The sequence below is a fragment of the Apodemus sylvaticus genome, chromosome 9, assembly GCF_947179515.1.
Source record: "Apodemus sylvaticus chromosome 9, mApoSyl1.1, whole genome shotgun sequence".
In the NCBI taxonomy this organism is placed as follows: domain Eukaryota; kingdom Metazoa; phylum Chordata; class Mammalia; order Rodentia; family Muridae; genus Apodemus; species Apodemus sylvaticus.
In genome coordinates, this window is record NC_067480.1 from 54,969,009 (window position 1) to 54,989,189 (window position 20,181).

General features: G+C 43.9%; 1 protein-coding gene across 1 annotated transcript in view; it reads right to left on the reverse strand.

The window, feature by feature from the left end:
* Nucleotides 1–416: 416 nt before the first annotated feature.
* Nucleotides 417–20,181, reverse strand: part of LOC127692160 (aldehyde oxidase 3) — an 89,720-nt gene continuing 69,955 nt past the window's right edge. Inside the window, exons 32-35 of the mRNA XM_052192228.1 lie at nucleotides 17,993–18,058; nucleotides 16,034–16,222; nucleotides 7,099–7,266; nucleotides 417–2,255 (exon numbers count right to left, since the gene is read on the reverse strand). Coding sequence (XP_052048188.1) covers nucleotides 2,202–2,255; nucleotides 7,099–7,266; nucleotides 16,034–16,222; nucleotides 17,993–18,058 — 477 coding nt within the window. The 3' untranslated portion in view covers nucleotides 417–2,201. The remainder of the gene's footprint in view (nucleotides 2,256–7,098; nucleotides 7,267–16,033; nucleotides 16,223–17,992; nucleotides 18,059–20,181) is intronic.

Consider the following 20,181-nt stretch of genomic DNA (forward strand, 5'->3'; position numbering starts at 1 on the left):
CAACCTGTCTGTGGCTCTGCGCCCTTCCCTCCCTGCACCTTCTGGTCTCCCAGCACTGCTGCGCATCTTGTGCCCTGTGTACAGCCCTGCTGCCAGGCCAGCAGCCTGAGACTCAGTCCTCTGCTCTGACAGCCACTGGGTCCCTTTGTGTCCTCTCCGTTTGTGTCTTACCTTCATTACTTCCCTTTACACTTTCTGGTTGTGTCTTATGCTTCTGTTTTTTTTTTCTTTTACACCCTAGTTTGTTCTTTATTTTTTTCCCTTTTAAATGATTTGTTGTGACTATAATGCAACCACACTAGAACTTAATGGAAAATGAACAAACAAGACATATAGCCGTAGATATGTTTTAGAATAAAGTTTCTATATATTTAGATTCAGAAAAGGAATGAAAACAGAACATAAAGTTTATAGAAAAATAAATGACATATGTGCATGCCCGTAATCCCAGCCACCCTCCCCCCAAGAAAGGAATGGGAAGACTGATTTTGAGTTCAAGGCTAGTTTGGGCTAAACAGCTAAGATCCTGTGTCAAAAACCAAACCAACCAACCAAAGATAAGGTAATAAAAAGCGCATTTCAGAAATCTGTAAAATTCAACTATTGTCATATTCTAGGTGAATTAGTTTTTTAAATTAATTTTTGATTTATTTATTTTTATTTTATGTATATGAGTGTTTTATTTGCATGAATATATTTGTGCTATGTGTACACAAATAGTGCCCTAAGTGCCCTCAGAGTCCAGAAGAAAGCACTAGATCCACTGGAATGGGAGTTGCAGGTGGTTGTAACCACCATTTGGATGTTGAGAACCAAATCTGGGTTCTCTGCCAGAGCAGACAGTAATCTTAACCACTGAACCATCTCTCTGGCCCCTGAAATGTAATAGCTTTAAATATTTTTATTAAACCCCAATGATTTAAAAAAAAGAAAACCAACCATTCATGTCAAAAGAAGAGAAAAAAATATCAAGAGAGAAAGCAGGAATGTATATGTCTTGAAGACAAAGCAAAACCTATTTAGAAAATAATAAGCTAAACATCAGCTAACAAAGCCAGTGTTTTCTTTGTGCATCTAAGTGTATAAATACCTAATAATTCTGATTAAGAAGTGAGAAAATTCAAATGAAGGTAGGAGTAAGAACTACTACTGTGCTGTGTGCAAACTGACTGCCCCCTTCTGCTGTTTTACCCTCGCATGGGCTACCCCCAAGCTGGAGATGCTGTCTGGAGGAAGCAGAGGTATCCCAAAATGGAGAGAAGGAATGAGTGGGGGCTCAGATAGGAGTTACTAGGTTGGATTTAAGACAATGCCATGTGCAAAATCAGCTCATTGAAAATCTCCGCCACTAAAACTTTCATATCAATAAAAACCACTTAGTAAAGTCTAAGCACGTTAGAATGTTTCAGACTTGACAACTTTGAATACGATGTGGATATCAAACTAGTGCTTGTGCCTTCTGAACCTGACTGATAGGGGCAGTGGATCCAGTTATCTGGCTGCTTTCGCCTCAGCTCGGATTGGTTAGGGGAAGCCATATGCCACTGCTGCTCTGACATCTCAAAGCTGCTTCCTCAGTTTCCCTAAATTGTCATCCCCTGGGTCATCTTAGGGCAACCCTGCCATATGGAGCATCTCAGTGAATCTTTGGAAACAGAGTCTTAGAAAAACAATAAAGGGACTTTTCAACAAACGTGTGCATTAAAACAAGCAAGCAATGCCTCATTTCATAGTCATTGCAGACTGTCAACTCGTAAACTCTACATTTAATCTAGAGTGATAAATAAAACCAAGTCATTTTACACACAGCATCATAATACCAGAACTTCACAAATATAGGTAAACAACCACAGAATCCTGTTCATTTCTCTGTTTTATTTTTTTTGTTTGTTTGTTTTTTCAGGATAGGAGCATAGATATTTGAGAAAAGATATTCATTTTCTCTATAGACTCAGCACAGAAATTCTTCACACAGTGGAAAACTCCATTTAGTATATTGAATTAAACATGGCATTTGGCTGACACCCATAAACATCACGGCTCATAGTGCATGCGATTAAAGATTACAAGATTTTGTAAATATGAAAATGTAAGAACTGCCTCTAATTTTCTACATATTTTAGATAAAGATGTTTATACAAGTAACCTGCTGAAGCTGTAAGTCCATGTGAAGATCTGCTTTTGTGCTTGAATCCCAAGCATTAGGCAACTGGGATGGACCATGGCTTACGGCATTTAGAATCCGTTTGGGGAACCTAAAAAGAAAGTTGGAAAAAAAAAAAAAACAACAAAGGTGAGAGAATTCAGTTTAAAAACAGAAGATAAAAAACCATCTAAAATAATCAATATAATTAATGGATGGCAAAAATAATTTCTTTTTTTTTAAAAAAAACATTTAACCTATTTAGTCATCACATTTATTTGCTTAATTTGCAAAGATTTTTTTCTTTCCCAACAGGAATTAGGTAATTTTAGATAAATAAAAAATATCTAATTCTTTGACATAGCAAGCAGAGACAAAATGTATACAATACTGGCTCAGCTGAAAAGAACTCATGAAGTGTTCTTAAATACACTGGCAGACATGGGCATGCACGTGTTCAAATAATGGAAAGAGACTTCTCTCCACAGTTAATCTTCTGTCCGCCCTTTGGCTTTAGTGATATGAGGTCTTAACCCTGGCAAACTAACTGGCTCAGAGGCAGGAATTCTTTAGTGAAGTAAGCATTCATCAAAACTGAGACAGAAAAGAAACCAGGAGGCAGACATGCTCTCTGGGTGAGTTACGCTCACCACACTTGTGAGCAGTGATTATTGAAAACGCCGAGAGCCTGTTCAAAAATGGCGTACAAAAATGAAGCACTTGTAAACTTTAGTACTTTTAGCACTCATAAACTTTATATTTTGCAAGGTTAATGCTGACCTTTTTGTTTTAGTAATTTTTTCTAAAGGAAGCTTAAAAACAACACAATACAACACAACAACAAACCCTAAATTAATACAAATAATTTTACATTAAAAAGTCACCCTTTTTTGGTTTAAAAATGAGCACCTGCTGTCAAATAGAAATGCGTTAAATATGCAAAAAGAGAGAAGGCTGACCATACAAAGAGAAATGCAATGTCTGCTGAGATGGTCACATGTTTTCATAAACAACCTTTGAGCTAAATAAAATAAAAATTACAGATGGGTAAACGGACTTCATTAAATTCAGTCAGTCAAAATTGATCAGAGATGTGAATTCATAGTTATTCCACGAAATAGAATTCCCACAGATTCTTTCAAAGGCATAAGCTGATGCAGTATAACTAATTGAAAGGCCTTTTATTTTTTAAATGTTTCCTTTATATGTCATGCAAAGAAGTAAGCCGGCATGCGATCCTGAGGCGTGGGCTGGAGGCTCAACAGAGGAAGGTAAGCAGACATGCTGGGCAGAGGGCGATGGATAGCCCTCACTCCTGATGGATAACAGGTGTGGACGAAAGCCCACAGCGACCTCGGAGCCCCTGCACAGATGCAGAACTTGCATGTGTGCCGCCCTAGGGAGCAGGACAGGAGCAGAATTTTGATTTCCACTTCATACCACGAGATGCTCTCAAGTTGGAGGGGTGAGTTCTAGTTTGACAAATTCATGTTCTGCTGCTTTGGAAAGTAAAGGGGGATTTGATTGGGAAGCTCCTTTCTTTCTTTGTTTCTTTGTTTCTTTGTTTCATTGTTTCTTTCTTTGTTTCATTGTTTCTTTCTTTCTTTTTAAGATTTATTTATTTATTATATGTAAGTACACTGTAGCTGTCTTTAGATACTCCAGAAGAGGGCATCATACTAGGATTTGAACTCAGAATCTTCAGAAGAGCATGACTCAGCAGCTAAGAGCACCAACTGCTTTTCCGGAGGTTCTGAGTTCAATTCCCAGCAATTATACGGTGGCTCACAACCATCTGTAATGAGATCAGATGCCCTCTTCTGGTATCTGAAAACAGCTACAGTGTACTTACATATAATCAATAAATCAATAAATAAATCTTTAATCTGGGCAGTGGTGGTGCACACCTTTAATCCCAGCACTTGGGAGGCAGAGACAGGTGGATTTCTAAGTTCAAGTCCAGCCTGGTCTACAGAGTGAGTTCTAGGACAGCCAGGGCTACACAGGGAAGCGTTTTTTCAAGACTGTACAACACGCAGATCTGCTATAGGGCTCATTCAGTGTTTGAGGACAAGTAATTCTAGCAGAGCATTCAGGCATGGTGCTAGCCAGGCCCTGAGCCTCCAAGTACATCTCCTCGTCTGCTCCTAGGTTCAGCCTGCCTGCCCTGTGAAAGAACACTTTGAAAGCAGCACAGCCCTTCCCTGTAGCAAATACTCTCTTCTCACCAGGGAGGCCCACTGCTGGTGATAAAGTCCTCAGCGAATACTCTTGCTCTGTCTCAAAGATAACATAGCTTCATTGCTGCCTTTGGAAAAGCAAGTCTTTGAGTCAGAGGAACCTTCCTGCCCAGAGCAGGCACTACTTAGACATAAAGTGCTGCAAAGCCAACCCCACACATTTGTATTTGTATTACATTAAAACACAGATTTCTATGGGATTTCCCCAGGATCATGCCATGTTGATCCATCTGTGTCCCTCACCCTACAAGGGTCAAAAGTCAAGTTAGTGAAACTGTTTCGGGAGAGTCCTTATTTATCCCTTCCCCTGTTCTCTCTTCCCTCCTCCTTTCCTATTCTTTATTTTCCTTCCTTTGGCAAGGGCTTGTCATATAGCCCAGGATGGCCTGGGCCATGACCCTCACCTTGCCTCAGTCTCCTGAGTGTTGGGTACAAATATTTCTTGTGACTTTCCCTGACCACAAAGGCCCACACCCCTATCCGTGCTGTAATATTATGGAAGGGAACACAGGACAGGAACGGAAAGAGCCACGAGAACGGACTGTCTATCTCCACTCAGGCCTGGCACTGCCGGATTTGGGGTGGAGGAGGCTCGGGAACAAAGCACTTGGGGTCTGGAGCACCTGCATCTGTGAGGGTTTAGGAGGGTGAGGTTCTCAGGCCGGCAAGTTTGTTCTGTTCTAAGTTGTGTCTGGGAAGGTTGTTGGCTCCCTGGAGGTGTGCTCACATCCAGTGTGCACAGGATGTGGGTCCTTTGTGTCACCATCCGCCACCCTCCCCCAGACCCACCGTCCATCTATCCCCACACCAAGCACATCCGACTCCTTCCTCTCTCTCCCTCCTTTTTTTTTTTTTGTCTCCATTTTCTTCCCTCAGGTAAATGATGAACTTTTACGATTCTAATTACTACTTTGTACTAATGACTCATAAATCTGCCTGGAATTCTGCCATCGGGTCAGTTCTGGGCTAGTTGCTTGTTGGCAAAATTCTTTGGCTGACTGACTACCCTGCTGCAAATCTGAAAGTGAATTTGCCATTCTCCTGGGAAGGATTTCCCTGCTGCCTACTGATATGAGAGGCACAGTCCTCCCACTCACCCCAGGATGACCGGCCACAGGCCTACCCTGGGCTCTCAGCTGCCGGTCCTTCCCTCAACAGCAGGCGTTGCCTGACCTCCTTTCCATCAAATGACATTAGCTTTGCATGCTCAAGACTGTCACCTCTTGACTACTATCGTAGCTCCTAACCGTTCGTTCTCAGGCTAATTCATGTTATAGCATCTATCAGGATGCTTGCTTGAGCTTCTCATTCTCATGGTCACATGACCTCCAAAGGCCCTGCTTTCAGGATAGACCCAATTTACACTTATGACTCTCTGTGTTCTGGTTCAGGATTTCGTCCCAGTTGACGCTCCAGATTTCCCTCTGCGCAGTCTCCCATGCAGGAAACACACACTATCTGTGTTCTGATGCTTTTCTCCTCTGCCCCGTATTTCCTTCAGTTTTCCCTCTCCCTGGAATTCCTGTTTCTTCTGCCTGTTTGTCTAGCTCTCATCCATTAGCTAGATGTCTTCTCTGTCACCTTCTGTAGGTCTGCCCTGGGCCGTGTCTGCTCTGGTACTTTCTTCTTGCCCCACTCTCATTTTAAACACATATCATTACATTCTAAGTCACACAAGGTGGAGTTTTAGATATATACTTATATTTGTCAATGCCTGGTCACAATTGTTAAATTAAATGTGAATGTGTATCTCACTGTGCCCTGTTCTCTTTTACTCCTGGAGAGGAATGAGTCTAATAGTTTAAATATGCATACACACAGGCATATGGATAACACACACACACACACACACACACACACATCACAACCCAACTGTGACTGGCTTGGCACACCTCTAGCAGAGAATGTACTGAGCATCTTTCATGTACATTTTAGATCTGTCTTCAACAGTTCAGGCACATTCAAGTCTGATGGCACAGGGACATTTTAGCTGACATTGTATTTGGATAATTGGTCAATTTTATATAACACCCTTCCTAAACACACACACACACCTGTCCCTGCTTGCCACCATGACTCAGTCAGAATTCTTCCTTTCCTCATTGTGATGTTGAGGTTAAGAAAAATCAGAAAACATAGGGCTAGAAACTAGGGCCTGGCTTGACTGGAGGACTTTAAGCCATTGGAAGATATACATGTAAGATTAATTTTATAGTTAACCTCAACCCAGTACACCAAGATGTTCCCATTCCCTTTATATTAGTACAAAATTATTAGTCAAGCATTTTGTTTGCCAGCCTGCCATCTTTAAAAGGTAGTGTGGATTCAGCACACACGGTGCGTTGCAGTGTGTACACGGCTTTAGGAAATGGTATGAGCAGCCTTTCTCCTGAGTAAGTGGTGGAGGGGTGGGTCGTGGCGGAAGACTGCAGTACTCTTGAAAAGGCAATAGTCTTCTGCAGCTCTTAGGCACTCAGGTGGGAAAGACCATTCCTTAACCATTTAAAACCCACGTTCCCTTCTATAAATATAAAAAAAATCCAATAACTTCCTACTTGAAAACTCTCACCAGCAACTTCCATTTTTCACAAGAAGACATCGTGCTTATGGGGTGTGTGGATTTACTTTTGAACTGACACGTGTCCTGTATCCCTGCACTGAGAATCACGAAAAGACTTGCAGACATTCATTGACAAGATGGAGGTGATCCCATACCAGGTTCGTAAGCTGGTCCTCACAGGCCATGCGAATTAGTTCTGCTGTGGCAGGGCTGTTGATGGCCCAAATCGGGGACAAGCCTCTCTCCTTTCGAGCTGCATCCACGGCGGCAGCAATAGCGAAGAACACAGAAGAACCCAGAAACATTCCAGCTTCGCCGAGGCCCTGGAGATGTGGGGAGGGAAGACAAAATGAGAAGTCATTTAGAAAGCTGGTTCTGGACGGAGACAGGGACACGGGGTCAGGGGAGCTGGCCTGAGCTGGCGCAGTGCTTCTGAAGGGGTCCCCTCCTTTCAGTTTGTGTTTCCTTGCAGCAATCTTGCTGGTAAGTGGGTAGGCCCTGGGGCAGATCATGGGCTGTTTGCTTAGCAGTGCCCAGTACCTGAGCCATGCAGGGTACAGTTAATGCTGGCTCCACAAATCCATCAAGGACTCAAGCATGTTTTTTTTTTTTTTTTTTTTTTTGATGCCTCTTGCCTTTTCCAAATCATAGCCTGCTTGTGATCATTCTTTTCTGAAGATGGCAGTCTCTCCAGTCATCCAGTTTATCCCAGAACAGCCTGAACTCTGCTACAGGGCCAGTTTCTGTTTGTTTAGGAAGCTGGTTGGGCCTCAGAGAAACCCCATTCTGGTAGAAGATTGGCCACGGTGGTAATCCTGATGCTGGTTACACTCGCCAAACCATGAGAACCTGGCCAAGGCCTGGCATGCCCATGCCCAAGGGGACCATGCAGTTGCATCCGAAGCTACCCACTGTGCCAACAGGGCTTTTAAGGGATGAGAATGGTATAGAAATACCTTGATTAATGACTAACAATCTTGGTGGGGTCCATGCCAAGGATTTATCCTTCTTAGTCTGAATTAAATCAGTGACAAGGATTCAAGAGCTTTCCCAAGATACAGAGAGTACTTCAAAGAGTTAAAGTTTTATCAAGGCACACCAGTAAACCCTGATGTGTTTCATGGAGGATGGTGTTTGCCACTGGAAGTCTATGAGTTAGAAGTCTCCAGAGGTAAAAGTCAAGCATCCTTTACCACCGTGCTGTGTTGATACAACATTCATAATCCTGTCCTGAATGGAAGCCATTGTCTCATATGCTTTGGGGTATTCCTCTGACTGCCTGTACAGGCTGACACATCAGGCTGCAAAGGCAGGGGGTAACTGAACTCCGAGGGGTATAGGCAGCCTTCCACTGATAGCTAGATATGAAGAGATGGGAACCTGTATGGGCAGCTCTGATTGAATGCTTATCCATGTAGGAGATAGATGCCAAGTGAGTGCAACAAAAAATGTATGCCAAGACAGGACAGTCGTGGTCCCCTGCATGAACTAAAAAGGCAGAGATGGCTTTTCCTGAAGAGATGATGTATGAGGCGACAGGGTGCTTGCCAGGTGAGGAAGGAAAGATAAATCCCAGGTAGTGTGTAAGTTTGTGCATAAGCCAAATGGGCTCAGGCACCCATGTACTTGTTTAAATACTGATGTAGGCATCTCTGGGAAAGTTTGCTGTAGATGTGATTAGCATTGGCTTTAAGATATTATTAGCTTTGATGATATGTGTGAGGTCCCTAAGAGCAAACCAAATTTCTCCTAGCAAGGAGGGGTGATTCTGTCTCAGGTCCTCGGCACAGAAACCCTTACCTGATTTTCTAGCCTGCCACCCCACTGCCCTACAGATCTTGAATTTGTCAGTTCTACAACTATGTGAGTCAATTACTTAAAATAAATCTGTGTATACATGTACGGATGTATATACACATACATGCAGATTCACATGCAAATATACATATAGATACGCATGCTTATATTCATAACACACATGTATAACATATGCACATACATGTATCTATAATATCCAGATGAAGTCCATGGGTTCTGTTTATCTAGAGAACTCTGGTACAGGTGGCATTCAAGGGCATCAGGAAGAGAGAAGAGGGCTGAAAAAAGCTATGTGGCACAGAAAGGGTGGCACGAGAAGTTTTGGGGATGATGAGCAGGGCTCTGGGAGCCGTGTAAGAGCGGTGTCTCAGTATCAATTCAGGGGAAGACACCAAAGGATTTTTTTTTAACTATGAATCACATGACTTTCTTTCTAGTCTTATACTCTGGTTAATTTGTTATCTTAACAGATCAAGTATGCCTTAACTCACGTAAAATGCCCAAGAAATCCCTCTAGCAGTGACTACCGCTGAAGACTGGAGAGGTAGAGGATCCTCGGAGAATGAGGACCCAGGGCCTTTGAAGACATTGTTGAGTTGCTCATTGCTCCACCTAGTCTCGCTCAGCCAGACTTGTCCTCATCGATAGTTGCTCCTTGGTAGCAGGTTCTCATGCTCTGACCCTTTGCCCTGGACCGGCCAGGATGACTGAGATGAGCTAAAGGGATCTTGTGACTGTGTTTCTGTACAGTCATGATTGAATGGATGATAGGGACGTGTTATGAGAAATGTGTCATTGAGCAATTTTATCATTCTTCAGCTGCACAAGAAGACAGTTACAAGGCCACCAAGCTGTAGAGCCTGACACATTTGCCTTGGGGGGGGGGGTCTGTCAATGGATCAAATGTTATCTCACGGCAAGTGACTCCTTCACAGTGCTGGTGAGCCTTCCCACATGTTAGACTACTTATGCCTTCCAGTAACTGGGGGAGTGAGTGCCCTGCACAGGCTCAGGTGGCTTGAGTGGCAGCAGTGGGATCAGGTGGAGGTATTCATATTTTCACAACATGATTGAAGCCCCTACACCTCAGAAAGATTTTCCTGAGAAAGCAGAGTGTCTAGGCCTCTAGGGCAGAGGGATTAACATTATAACCAACTAAGAGTCTATGTAACCCTGAAGAAACCTAAGTATCCCAGGCTCTAGAGGTAATTTGTCCCTAGGAAACTACTCAAACCCCAGAGACTGACAGTGTGAGCTAGACCTTAATTTATGAGGGGAGACTAGACTGTCTATACACACGGTGCTAGGCTGTTGACTTCCTGCCATCAAGTCAACAAGGGGAGCAGCTGGTGGTCACAGGCTCCTTGAGAGGCTTAAATCATCCAGAAATAAATAATGACTGTCTGTTATGGACACCAGAAAAAGCTGAATGAACAATGCTATCACCTTGACCCCAGAGACTGGTCCTTTCTTGCTCAGGCTAAAATGGCGTATTCAGGTGTTTGCAAATATCTGATGAATGAATAAGAGAGCAAGTACTGAGATCGAATCAGTAAAAAATGAGCTTGCTTATTCATTAAGATAATGAATGACACAGAGTGTTGCCTAATCTTCGTTGTCAACACAATCTAGAGAACTGTTGAGGCACACATCTTTGGAGATGTTTGTGAATGCACTCCCAGACAGAATTAGTTCAGGGCACAGAGAGATCTCATTTCAATGTGGGCTGCACCATTCTGTGGGTTAGATGCTCGGATAAAATAGGAGGCCAAGAGGGAGAGCAAGCGGCGTCAGAATGTCCATTTCTCTGCTCCCCGGCTACTAGGATGTGAACTTCTTTCCCTACCATGATGAAGTGGATCTTCTGAAGCCATGATCAAAATCAAGTCTTGCTTTTGCTAGGTCCTTTCTACCAGGTATTATTGTCACAGATATACAAAGGTAACTAACACATCTAAGTGACTTTAGCAGCTAACATCATCCTCAGTTGATTTTAAACAGACCACTGCCAAACTGCATGGGTAGCATCTTTAGCCTTTGCATTTCCCCAAAGCCTGAACTTCCCTTGTACATCTGAGATGTAGAAACTGAGACTCAGGTAACTTGCATGGATGAAACTGGGCCACACTCCCAGACCGTATACCATGCCTGATGCATTTAGTAGCAGTTTCTCCTGCACAATGGTGTGTTTGCTGGTTACTATTGTTTGAACAAGTCTGCCCTAAGCTCGTGTACTGACAACTTATTCGTTATACATTTAGGAGATGGTTAGGTCGTCTGGGCTCCATCTTCATGAATGAATTAGTGTTATTGCAGGTGTGGGTTTGTTACAGAGGTGAGCTTGGCCTTTTTCTCTGAATCAATATGCTCTATCTTCTGCCATGGTATAACACAGTAAGAAGTCACCACCAGGTGTGGCTTATTAATTTTGGACTTTGCCGGCTTTGAGATGCAAATAAGTTTCTTATAAGTCACCCAGTATCTAGTATTATGATACAGCAATGCAAACCAGATTAAGCCACCAACACCTGGCTTTTCCTGCTGTTCAGGTTACAGGGTGAGTTTTCCCACCTCCTGTCCTGCTATTTTGTGTTAAGCAATCTTACAGGTGTCTGCTTGTCCTTATTATGCAGTGCTCCCTGTTGCCTTAGAAGATTTTCCCTTTCTTCTGGTGGGATGAGGAAACTGAGTGTCTTAGGTATACACACTTCTGAGTGCAGTCCAACTGATGTTGGTATTTTGATCAATGATGAAGGATATGCAACAACGGTCCAGCAGTCTATAAGGGAACTCAAGAATTTTCATTGTTTAGTGACATCGTGACAATGTGACACCATTGCACCACATGTTGTCCGGGTGTTTGCTATGAAGATGCTGATCTGGATAGAATACTGCCCTGACCGTTGTAAGGAAGTACAACAGTACAAGTACGCAGAGAAAATACTTGGTAATAAACAACTGTACTTTGGTTTCATTTCCCAATTTTTGTTGTTATTTTAGAATACACATATTTATTTTAAAAAGGTGACTGTAAAATAGAATGCCGTGTGCCATTGGTAGCAGCCTCACACAGTTTATGTTCACTGTGTCCCAAATACATATAGGGTCTATGTTAGGTGCATAGCATTTAAATTTACATAATAAATGTTACATTATTCATATTTGAAGTACTGGAGAAAAACTCCAAACCTGTGCTGAAACCCAGTCTATCCACACCTGAGACTGAAGGTAAAAGCCACAAACTCACAGATGACAAATGCCTCTTAGTGCCAAGCACTGTGGCTAAGGGACAGATGGACAAGCCAAATCCTTCAAATGAGGTTCCCTCTTCTCTCCTATAACATGGCTTCAGTGGGAAGAATGCCAGGTGAGGAGGAGAAGGGAGGAGCTAGGAGACAGTGGAGGAGAAGGGAGGAGCTAGGAGACAGTGGTGGAGAAGGGAGGAGCTAGGAGACAGTGGAGGAGAAGGGAGGAGCTAGGAGACAGTGGAGGAGAAGGGAGGAGCTAGGAGACAGTGGAGGAGAAGGGAGGAGCTAGGAGACAGTGGTGGAGAAGGGAGGAGCTAGGAGACAGTGGAGGAGAAGGGAGGAGCTAGGAGACAGTGGAGGAGAAGGGAGGAGCTAGGAGACAGTGGAGGAGAAGGGAGGAGCTAGGAGACAGTGGTGGAGAAGGGAGGAGCTAGGAGACAGTGGTGGAGAAGGGAGGTGCTAGGAGACAGTGGTGGAGAAGGGAGGAGCTAGGAGACAGTGGAGGAGAAGGGAGGAGCTAGGAGACAGTGGAGGAGAAGGGAGGAGCTAGGAGACAGTGGAGGAGAAGGGAGGAGCTAGGAGACAGTGGAGGAGAAGGGAGGAGCTAGGAGACAGTGGAGGAGAAGGGAGGAGCTAGCAGAGAGTGGAGGAGAAGGGAGGAGCTAGAAGACAGTGGAGGAGGAGGAGCTAGGAGACAGTGGAGGAGAAGGGAGGAGCTAGGAGACAGTGGAGGAGGAGGAGCTAGGAGACAGTGGTGGAGAAGGGAGGAGCTAGGAGACAGTGGTGGAGAAGGGAGGAGCTAGGAGACAGTGGAGGAGAAGGGAGGAGCTAGGAGACAGTGGTGGAGAAGGGAGGAGCTAGGAGACAGTGGAGGAGAAGGGAGGAGCTAGGAGACAGTGGAGGAGAAGGGAGGAGCTAGGAGACAGTGGAGGAGAAGGGAGGAGCTAGGAGACAGTGGAGGAGAAGGGAGGAGCTAGCAGACAGTGGAGGAGAAGGGAGGAGCTAGGAGACAGTGGAGGAGAAGGGAGGAGCTAGGAGACAGTGGAGGAGAAGGGAGGAGCTAGGAGACAGTGGAGGAGAAGGGAGGAGCTAGAAGACAGTGGAGGAGGAGGAGCTAGGAGACAGTGGAGGAGAAGGGAGGAGCTAGGAGACAGTGGAGGAGGAGGAGCTAGGAGACAGTGGTGGAGAAGGGAGGAGCTAGGAGACAGTGGTGGAGAAGGGAGGAGCTAGGAGACAGTGGAGGAGAAGGGAGGAGCTAGCAGACAGTGGAGGAGAAGGGAGGAGCTAGGAGACAGTGGTGGAGAAGGGAGGAGCTAGGAGACAGTGGTGGAGAAGGGAGGAGCTAGGAGACAGTGGTGGAGAAGGGAGGAGCTAGGAGACAGTGGTGGAGAAGGGAGGAGCTAGGAGACAGTGGTGGAGAAGGGAGGAGCTAGGAGACAGTGGAGGAGAAGGGAGGAGCTAGCAGACAGTGGAGGAGAAGGGAGGAGCTAGGAGACAGTGGAGGAGAAGGGAGGAGCTAGGAGACAGTGGAGGAGAAGGGAGGAGCTAGGAGACAGTGGAGGAGAAGGGAGGAGCTAGGAGACAGTGGAGGAGAAGGGAGGAGCTAGGAGACAGTGGAGGAGAAGGGAGGAGCTAGGAGACTGTGGAGGAGAAGGGAGGAGCTAGGAGACAGTGGAGGAGAAGGGAGGAGCTAGGAGACTGTGGAGGAGAGCCTTCTTGGTCAGGAAGCATCTTCTTCTCCCCCCTCCCCCCATCCCTCACCCCCCCACTCCCGTTTTTTGGATTTGGTTTTTTCGAGACAAGGTTTCTCTGTGTGTAGCCCTGGATGTCCTGGAACTCACTCTATAGACCAGGCTGGCCTCAAACTCAGAAATCCGCCTGCCTCTGCCTCCCAGAGTGCTGGGATTAAAGGTGTGCGCCACCATTACCCGGCTAAGGAAGCATCTTCTAACATACACTTGCCATGGCTAAAAATAAACACCTGAACAGTTGGACCACAGAGAGAGTTGTGAAGTGTCATCGGCCTTTTCCCTGTGACTGTGAAACTCTTCAAGGTGACGATGTCTTAAATTTGGCAACAAGATGGATTCTTCCAGGATTACAAGAGTATCAGCATGGGGGGGGGGTTGCAGCGTAAGGCCGCTAATATCCTTATGAGGGTACAGGATGGGTGCATCCTCTTGGGAAGAGGAAGAGCAAGGATCACATATTCCTGGCCTGAAGCAGAGCCTGCAGTAGCTCAGCCTTGTAAACACACACACACACACACACACACACACACACACACACACACACACACGCGCGCGCGCGCGCGCGCGCATGCAAACACACAAGACACATAGACACACGTGTATGCAAACACACGTGTGTGCAAACACGTACACACACAGACACACACATATACACACGCATGCACACACACGCGTACACACACACAGACACACAGACACATATGCATGCAAACACACACACAGACACACAGACACACATGTATGCAAACACACACACATGCGTATACACACAGACACACACGCATATGCACACACACAGACACATGCATGCAAACACACACACACAGACACAGACACACACACACACACACACACACACACACTTTTGCAGGGTGTTGCCTTGCCCAGGCTTCTTGCTGTTTATTTCACAGAAATTTGGATTTTCCCAAAGCAGATTATTTCAGCGCTATGAAAAATAGATTCTGGAAAAATGTACTGTGATCTACTTAACTTAATGAGGAAAGCCCTGTGTGTTGATACAAGCTCCTAGTTCTTGAGCTTTTTGTGAAGTCACTGAAATCAAAAGTTGTTCAGTCTGAGACTTACTCTGGAATGGTCTTAATCTAGCGACACTTGACAAGGCAGAACAAGGATGTGACACCTTACTCCCTGCTGCTTATAAGGCAAATTATACTGAGTCTACCTCTGACATGACATAGTATATGTGCTATAAAGGACAGTGTCTCACCAGCTTTCTTTGTGTTATAAACCATGGTAATAGCTACAGGTCATATTTTTCTAGTAGTATGTATCAGTGTGTTATAGGTATATGCACACAGATGACATCTAAGAGATAAATCTTTTTTCTTATTGTGTAAAACATTTTGATATTTTCTTTTATTAACTTCATTAAATTGGCGATTTATGATTTAGTAGAATAATTTTATGATTCACTTCTGTGGTTGTTTACAATATTGCAGATACTGTGTGTGTGTGTGTGTGTGTGTGTATATACGTGTAGAATAACAAAACTCAGTTCAACCCATCTAACATTAAATAGATGTTTCTTGTGTTTAGCATCTGCTTTGGGACTAAAGATGCAGATGATGAGAAAGCCTTGCTTCCAAAATGCTTCTAAGCTAAGATAACTAGTAGACAAAGGTTATGCAGGGAACACCTACAGAATGGCATTTAAAGCTGGGCAGAGAAAGGAACGTCATCAGTAAGGAAAAGCAGAAGGAGGCACACAGGAGTGGGAAATGTCGTGGAGCCGAGGAGACAGCGAGAGGGGTCAGTAGGGGCAATCTGATGAGAATTCAGTGAGGATAAGAGATAAAGAGGTCTTCCACTGTACCCAGCAGCACTGAGCTCTCTGGGGACAGTTGTGTAAATAGCACAGAGAGAGTGGGGCGCAGCACGGAGAGAGGTGAAAAGGTTACACACTATATTAACACATTTAGACCAAATGTGGTCTGGGGCCAGTGTGTAAAATGGACTGTAGTTCGGAACTATGCGTTGCTTATTTAATCCTGTCCACCCTTTCCAGGGTTTCTGCACATTACAGTGACCAGCTCTCCAGTTCTCTAGCTGGGAAGCATCAGTGTTACTGTTCAAAGCAGGATGCTAATCCAGCCTTTTTTTTCCTTTTGTGATACCGGGGATAGAATGTGGGAGCTCGTGCATGCCAATCAAGTGCTCCACCACCCAGCTACATCACCATTCCTCAATCCATCTTCCTTGGCAATCCTTCCTTCCAGGCTTCGTGTGCATGAAGCCTGACCATATATACTTACCTTAGAAGAGTAGATGGCTTTTGGGTTTTGAGTTGGTGTCAGCAGTGATACATGGAATTCTTCTGGGATGTCGGTAACTGATGCTATTTTGTACTGGTGTGGACCACGGGTGTATAGGACTCCTTCAGGTGAGTATTTCAGTTCCTCTAGAGTATAAAGTCCCAGACCTTGAACAAATGCTCCTTCGATCTGAGACACAGAAAAGAATGAATGCCACTTTTAAAGTGATGTGCTGACTTTCCAAGCACCAGCCAAGGCTTTCTTTCTTTTACATGGGTGGTTTCCTCTGGAGCCCAGGTCTCTAAGCTCCCTGGGCTCCACCTGCAGATGTGAACAATGGCTACTGAACCCCCAGGGTAGATTTTAGAAAACTATCAGGACTTGTTGTAGAAAATGATAATGCTTATTTTTAATGGCCGGATGAGTCGTTTGCTTAGCAGTGATTTTAGAGACAGATGTCTAATGTCCCTGTGGTCCATTGCTTGCAACAAAGTTATTCATACCCCCAATCTTTCAACAGATGGGAAGACAGCTCTTTTTCTAGTTATTAAAGTGTCTGTTATAAGGATGGTAGCAAGGTCTTGGATCTTCTCTTTCTCAGGAGAGAGTTTCTCAGCACACATCTTTAGCAATGGTTTGTATCCTACAATCTGTGCTCTTTTTGCCTCATTTCAGTCTAAATTCTAAAATATTTATTGTTTCTTAGTTCAATAGCTATTTGAATTGAGTCTCACTGCATAAAAATGAGAGCCAAAGGTATTTTTTAAATTAGTGGTCAATGAGCGAGGACTCAGCCTATTATGAGAGGTGCCATCACTGGGCTGGTGGTCCGAGGTTCTTTAAGAAAGCAAGCTGAGCAAGCGATGGGAAGCAAGCCAGTAAGCACCAGCCTTCCGTGGTCTGTGCAGCAGTTGCTGCCTCCAGGTTCCTGCCCTGACTTCCTTTGGTACTGAGCAGCAATGCGGAAGTGTAAGCCAAACAAGCCCTTTCCTCTCCAGCTTTCTTGTTGGTCCTGGTGTTTCATCACAGCAATAGGAACCCTAACTAAGACACTGACTGTTTATGAACTAACTAGAATAGATGTTTTACTTGACTTAATTGGTATTTATACATAGAGTTACATTCTACTTTATGATAAAATGGAAAAAAACAGTTTTCTTGTCTTTAGAAAGTCAAGGAAAAAAAAAAACCCAGTGTTTTCCAGAGGACTGAGGTTTGATTCCCAGCACCCACATGGTAGCTCACAACTTCTGTAATGCCAGTTTCAGGGGAGCTAACGCTCTCGTTTGCCCTCTGTGGGCACCAGGCACACACATGCACAGTCATGCATGCAGACAAATGTCCACACACATGAAGTAAAACTTAAAAAGAAAAAATAATGTTAGGAACTACAAATGTCTACAAATGTTATGCAGAAAGGAACTTGGAAACGTTGAATTTGTTCATGTTGTGATGCACTGAATACTGGGGTTACATTAGAACCATAGTGAATATACTCCAGTGGTTCTTCCCCGTGGCCTTAAAGCCCTCAACCTTGTCCCTCTTTTGCTCTCCTCCCTCTCATCCTTTCATGGTCCTGATGCCGACATGATTTCAGTTACCCCTCCCCCACCGAGCCCATCCAAATAGATGACTTCTGCTCTCCCCTGAAGCTTAGACCAAAGTTTTTGGCAGTTTCGCTTGGATCTCACAGGCAGCTTGAAGTCAACACACCCAAGTGGCACCCACACTTTCTTCTTTGAAGTGTGCACCCTTTTATTTGCATTTCTGCTCCTTGAGCACATTCTTATGTATAAAACAATAGAAAGAGAAGACAGAGAACCAACTTTAGAGAATTGGCAAGCTATTTGGTGATTCCCAGAAGATGGAGCTGTGTCTTAAAGCCTGTGTCCACAGGGGCAAACATGGAGGTGTTTGAAGTGTCTGCATATTATATCTCACTAACAAGGTATTGCCTACCTGGCCTATGTCCACAGCAGGGTTTATGCTGTAAGATCCATCCATAACAATGTCAGTTCTAATGTTCTGTGGAGAACAAGAAACATGGTTGCAGTATAGACACCATTTTGTAAATAATAAATGCTTTCTTTGATTAGGGCATACAGGGCGATTATGAAAGGCCATGACAAAGCTCTGCTGTTGGTAAAGGTCATGAAAATACCAAACGTTATTAATTAAGATGTGTTTCTTGGGATAAATACAAATCAGCGGTTATTACGTGGTGACCAAAGAGTTGTTGCTATGGAGTCTTCTAGAATTTTTAAAGTTCACAAGTACCTGGTATTAGCTCATCCCCCTACAAAACAGAGGTTGTGGAATTTTGCCTTAATCAATCCTAATATCATATAGCCACTTGAAATAATTGTTATAGAGATGAAGTAATGATGTGTAATGTGACTATGAAAATGAACATATGAATAAAACCAGGCCATAAAATTATATACACAGACAAGAACATTCCTATAAAATTGCAAAGATAATATTAAAATTAAATTACTTAAAAATACATAGCATGTTATTTTTAAAATAGTAATATTGTAGGAGATATTTTAAAAACTTGTGTGTGTGTGTGTGTGTGTGTGTGTGTGTTGAAATTATGTGGCAGGGGTTGGTTTTAGGATAAATAAGTCATCCCATGCTTTGTTTGAGACACATTGTCATTGTGTAGCCCAGGCTTGCTTGAAACTCTCTAAGTAGTGCAGGCTGGACTCAAACCCACAATCTTCCTGTTCTATCAGCAAGGGTATGAAGGAGATGCAGCTACACACCTAGCTGTGTCTTACTGTGTGTGTGAGACCTGCGGCTAATGTTACATGTCATGTCTTATTGAACGGGCTCCAGTGGCCTCACAGGTGTGTTTTAAGGCAAATATTTCTTCTACAACTTTGCTTCTTATGCTCCATTCTTTCATTCTGGTTTCTTACCAGGAAGAATGTAATTGAGAACCTCTTGTAGTTTTTGCTGAAAAAGTTCATTGATACCTATATTCTAAAATATTTCCACAATCATATTCTATTTTTTCTCATGATATATTTCTTCTCAGCTCCTAGTCACTAACTTTTTTATATTCTCTTTTGGAAGAAAGAAAGCCCAACTAGATACATTTCTTTGAAGATCTTAAACAAATTCATCTGAGTAATTTCCCTGCTGAATCCTTCTCATGATGGACAAGATGCCCCCTTTGATGGATCTTTATGCCCTTCAGTTTTTCCTTGTGTGATTTTAACTTTTGAGTAGCAGCTCATCCCTAGCAGGGTCTTTTGTTTCCTCTCCAGCCATTCCACTGTGATAGTTTTATGGATGTCATCTTGGTTAGACCAGGTCTTCCATTAGCAGCTTTAGGCTCTGTGGCCAAGGGGACAGTACTCCTGGTTGACCACTTCCTAGTTTCTAGATGATCACTGCAGCTTTTCTGAGACCCCAGGACGATCAGGAAACCTTGGATGACTGTGGTGAGAGTGGATTTCAGCCCTTTTGCATTGCAGAGCTGATTCCTAGCCTCCTTAGACTATTTTCTACAGTCTGGTGGCTTTCGCCCCTCATGTCTACGAGCATCCTCTCCACAGCAGAGAGAATGAAGGCTTACAGAGTGTATGTCACTATCTCAGTGTCACTAGGCAAGGGTATGGTCCCACAGAGCAGGCCATGTGATGCTGAACTTCATATCCTGGAGAGAGAGTCACCCGTGCCCAGTGTGCAGATGATGTGGGGATCTAAATTATTAGGTCAAGTTCCAAATTTCCACAGAGACACCTGCCTGCCAGCAGTGGTCCTTATCCATCATACAAAGAAAGACCTGTGCATCCAGCTCTTTGGTAACTTGTCCCTAATGCATGGGGGCACACTGCAGATGACTGGAACAGTGACTTGCTGGTTTGTTTTTTAATTTCTTTTGTTCAAAACCTAAAACTACTGTGATGTGCTGAAAACAGAATTGAGTGAGAATTTCTGATTTTGCTACACTATTAAGTAACATTCACTTGGATAAGGTTAGTCAACTCTCTAAAGGCCCCACATTCTTATCAGTAAATAAGAGATCAATAATGTCTAGTTTGTGGCGTTTTAAGGTGCACAATGAGGTTATTTACTAGAAGGTTCTTCACTGATTTCAAAGAGGTGTACACATGCGAATGGCATATGAAAACAAT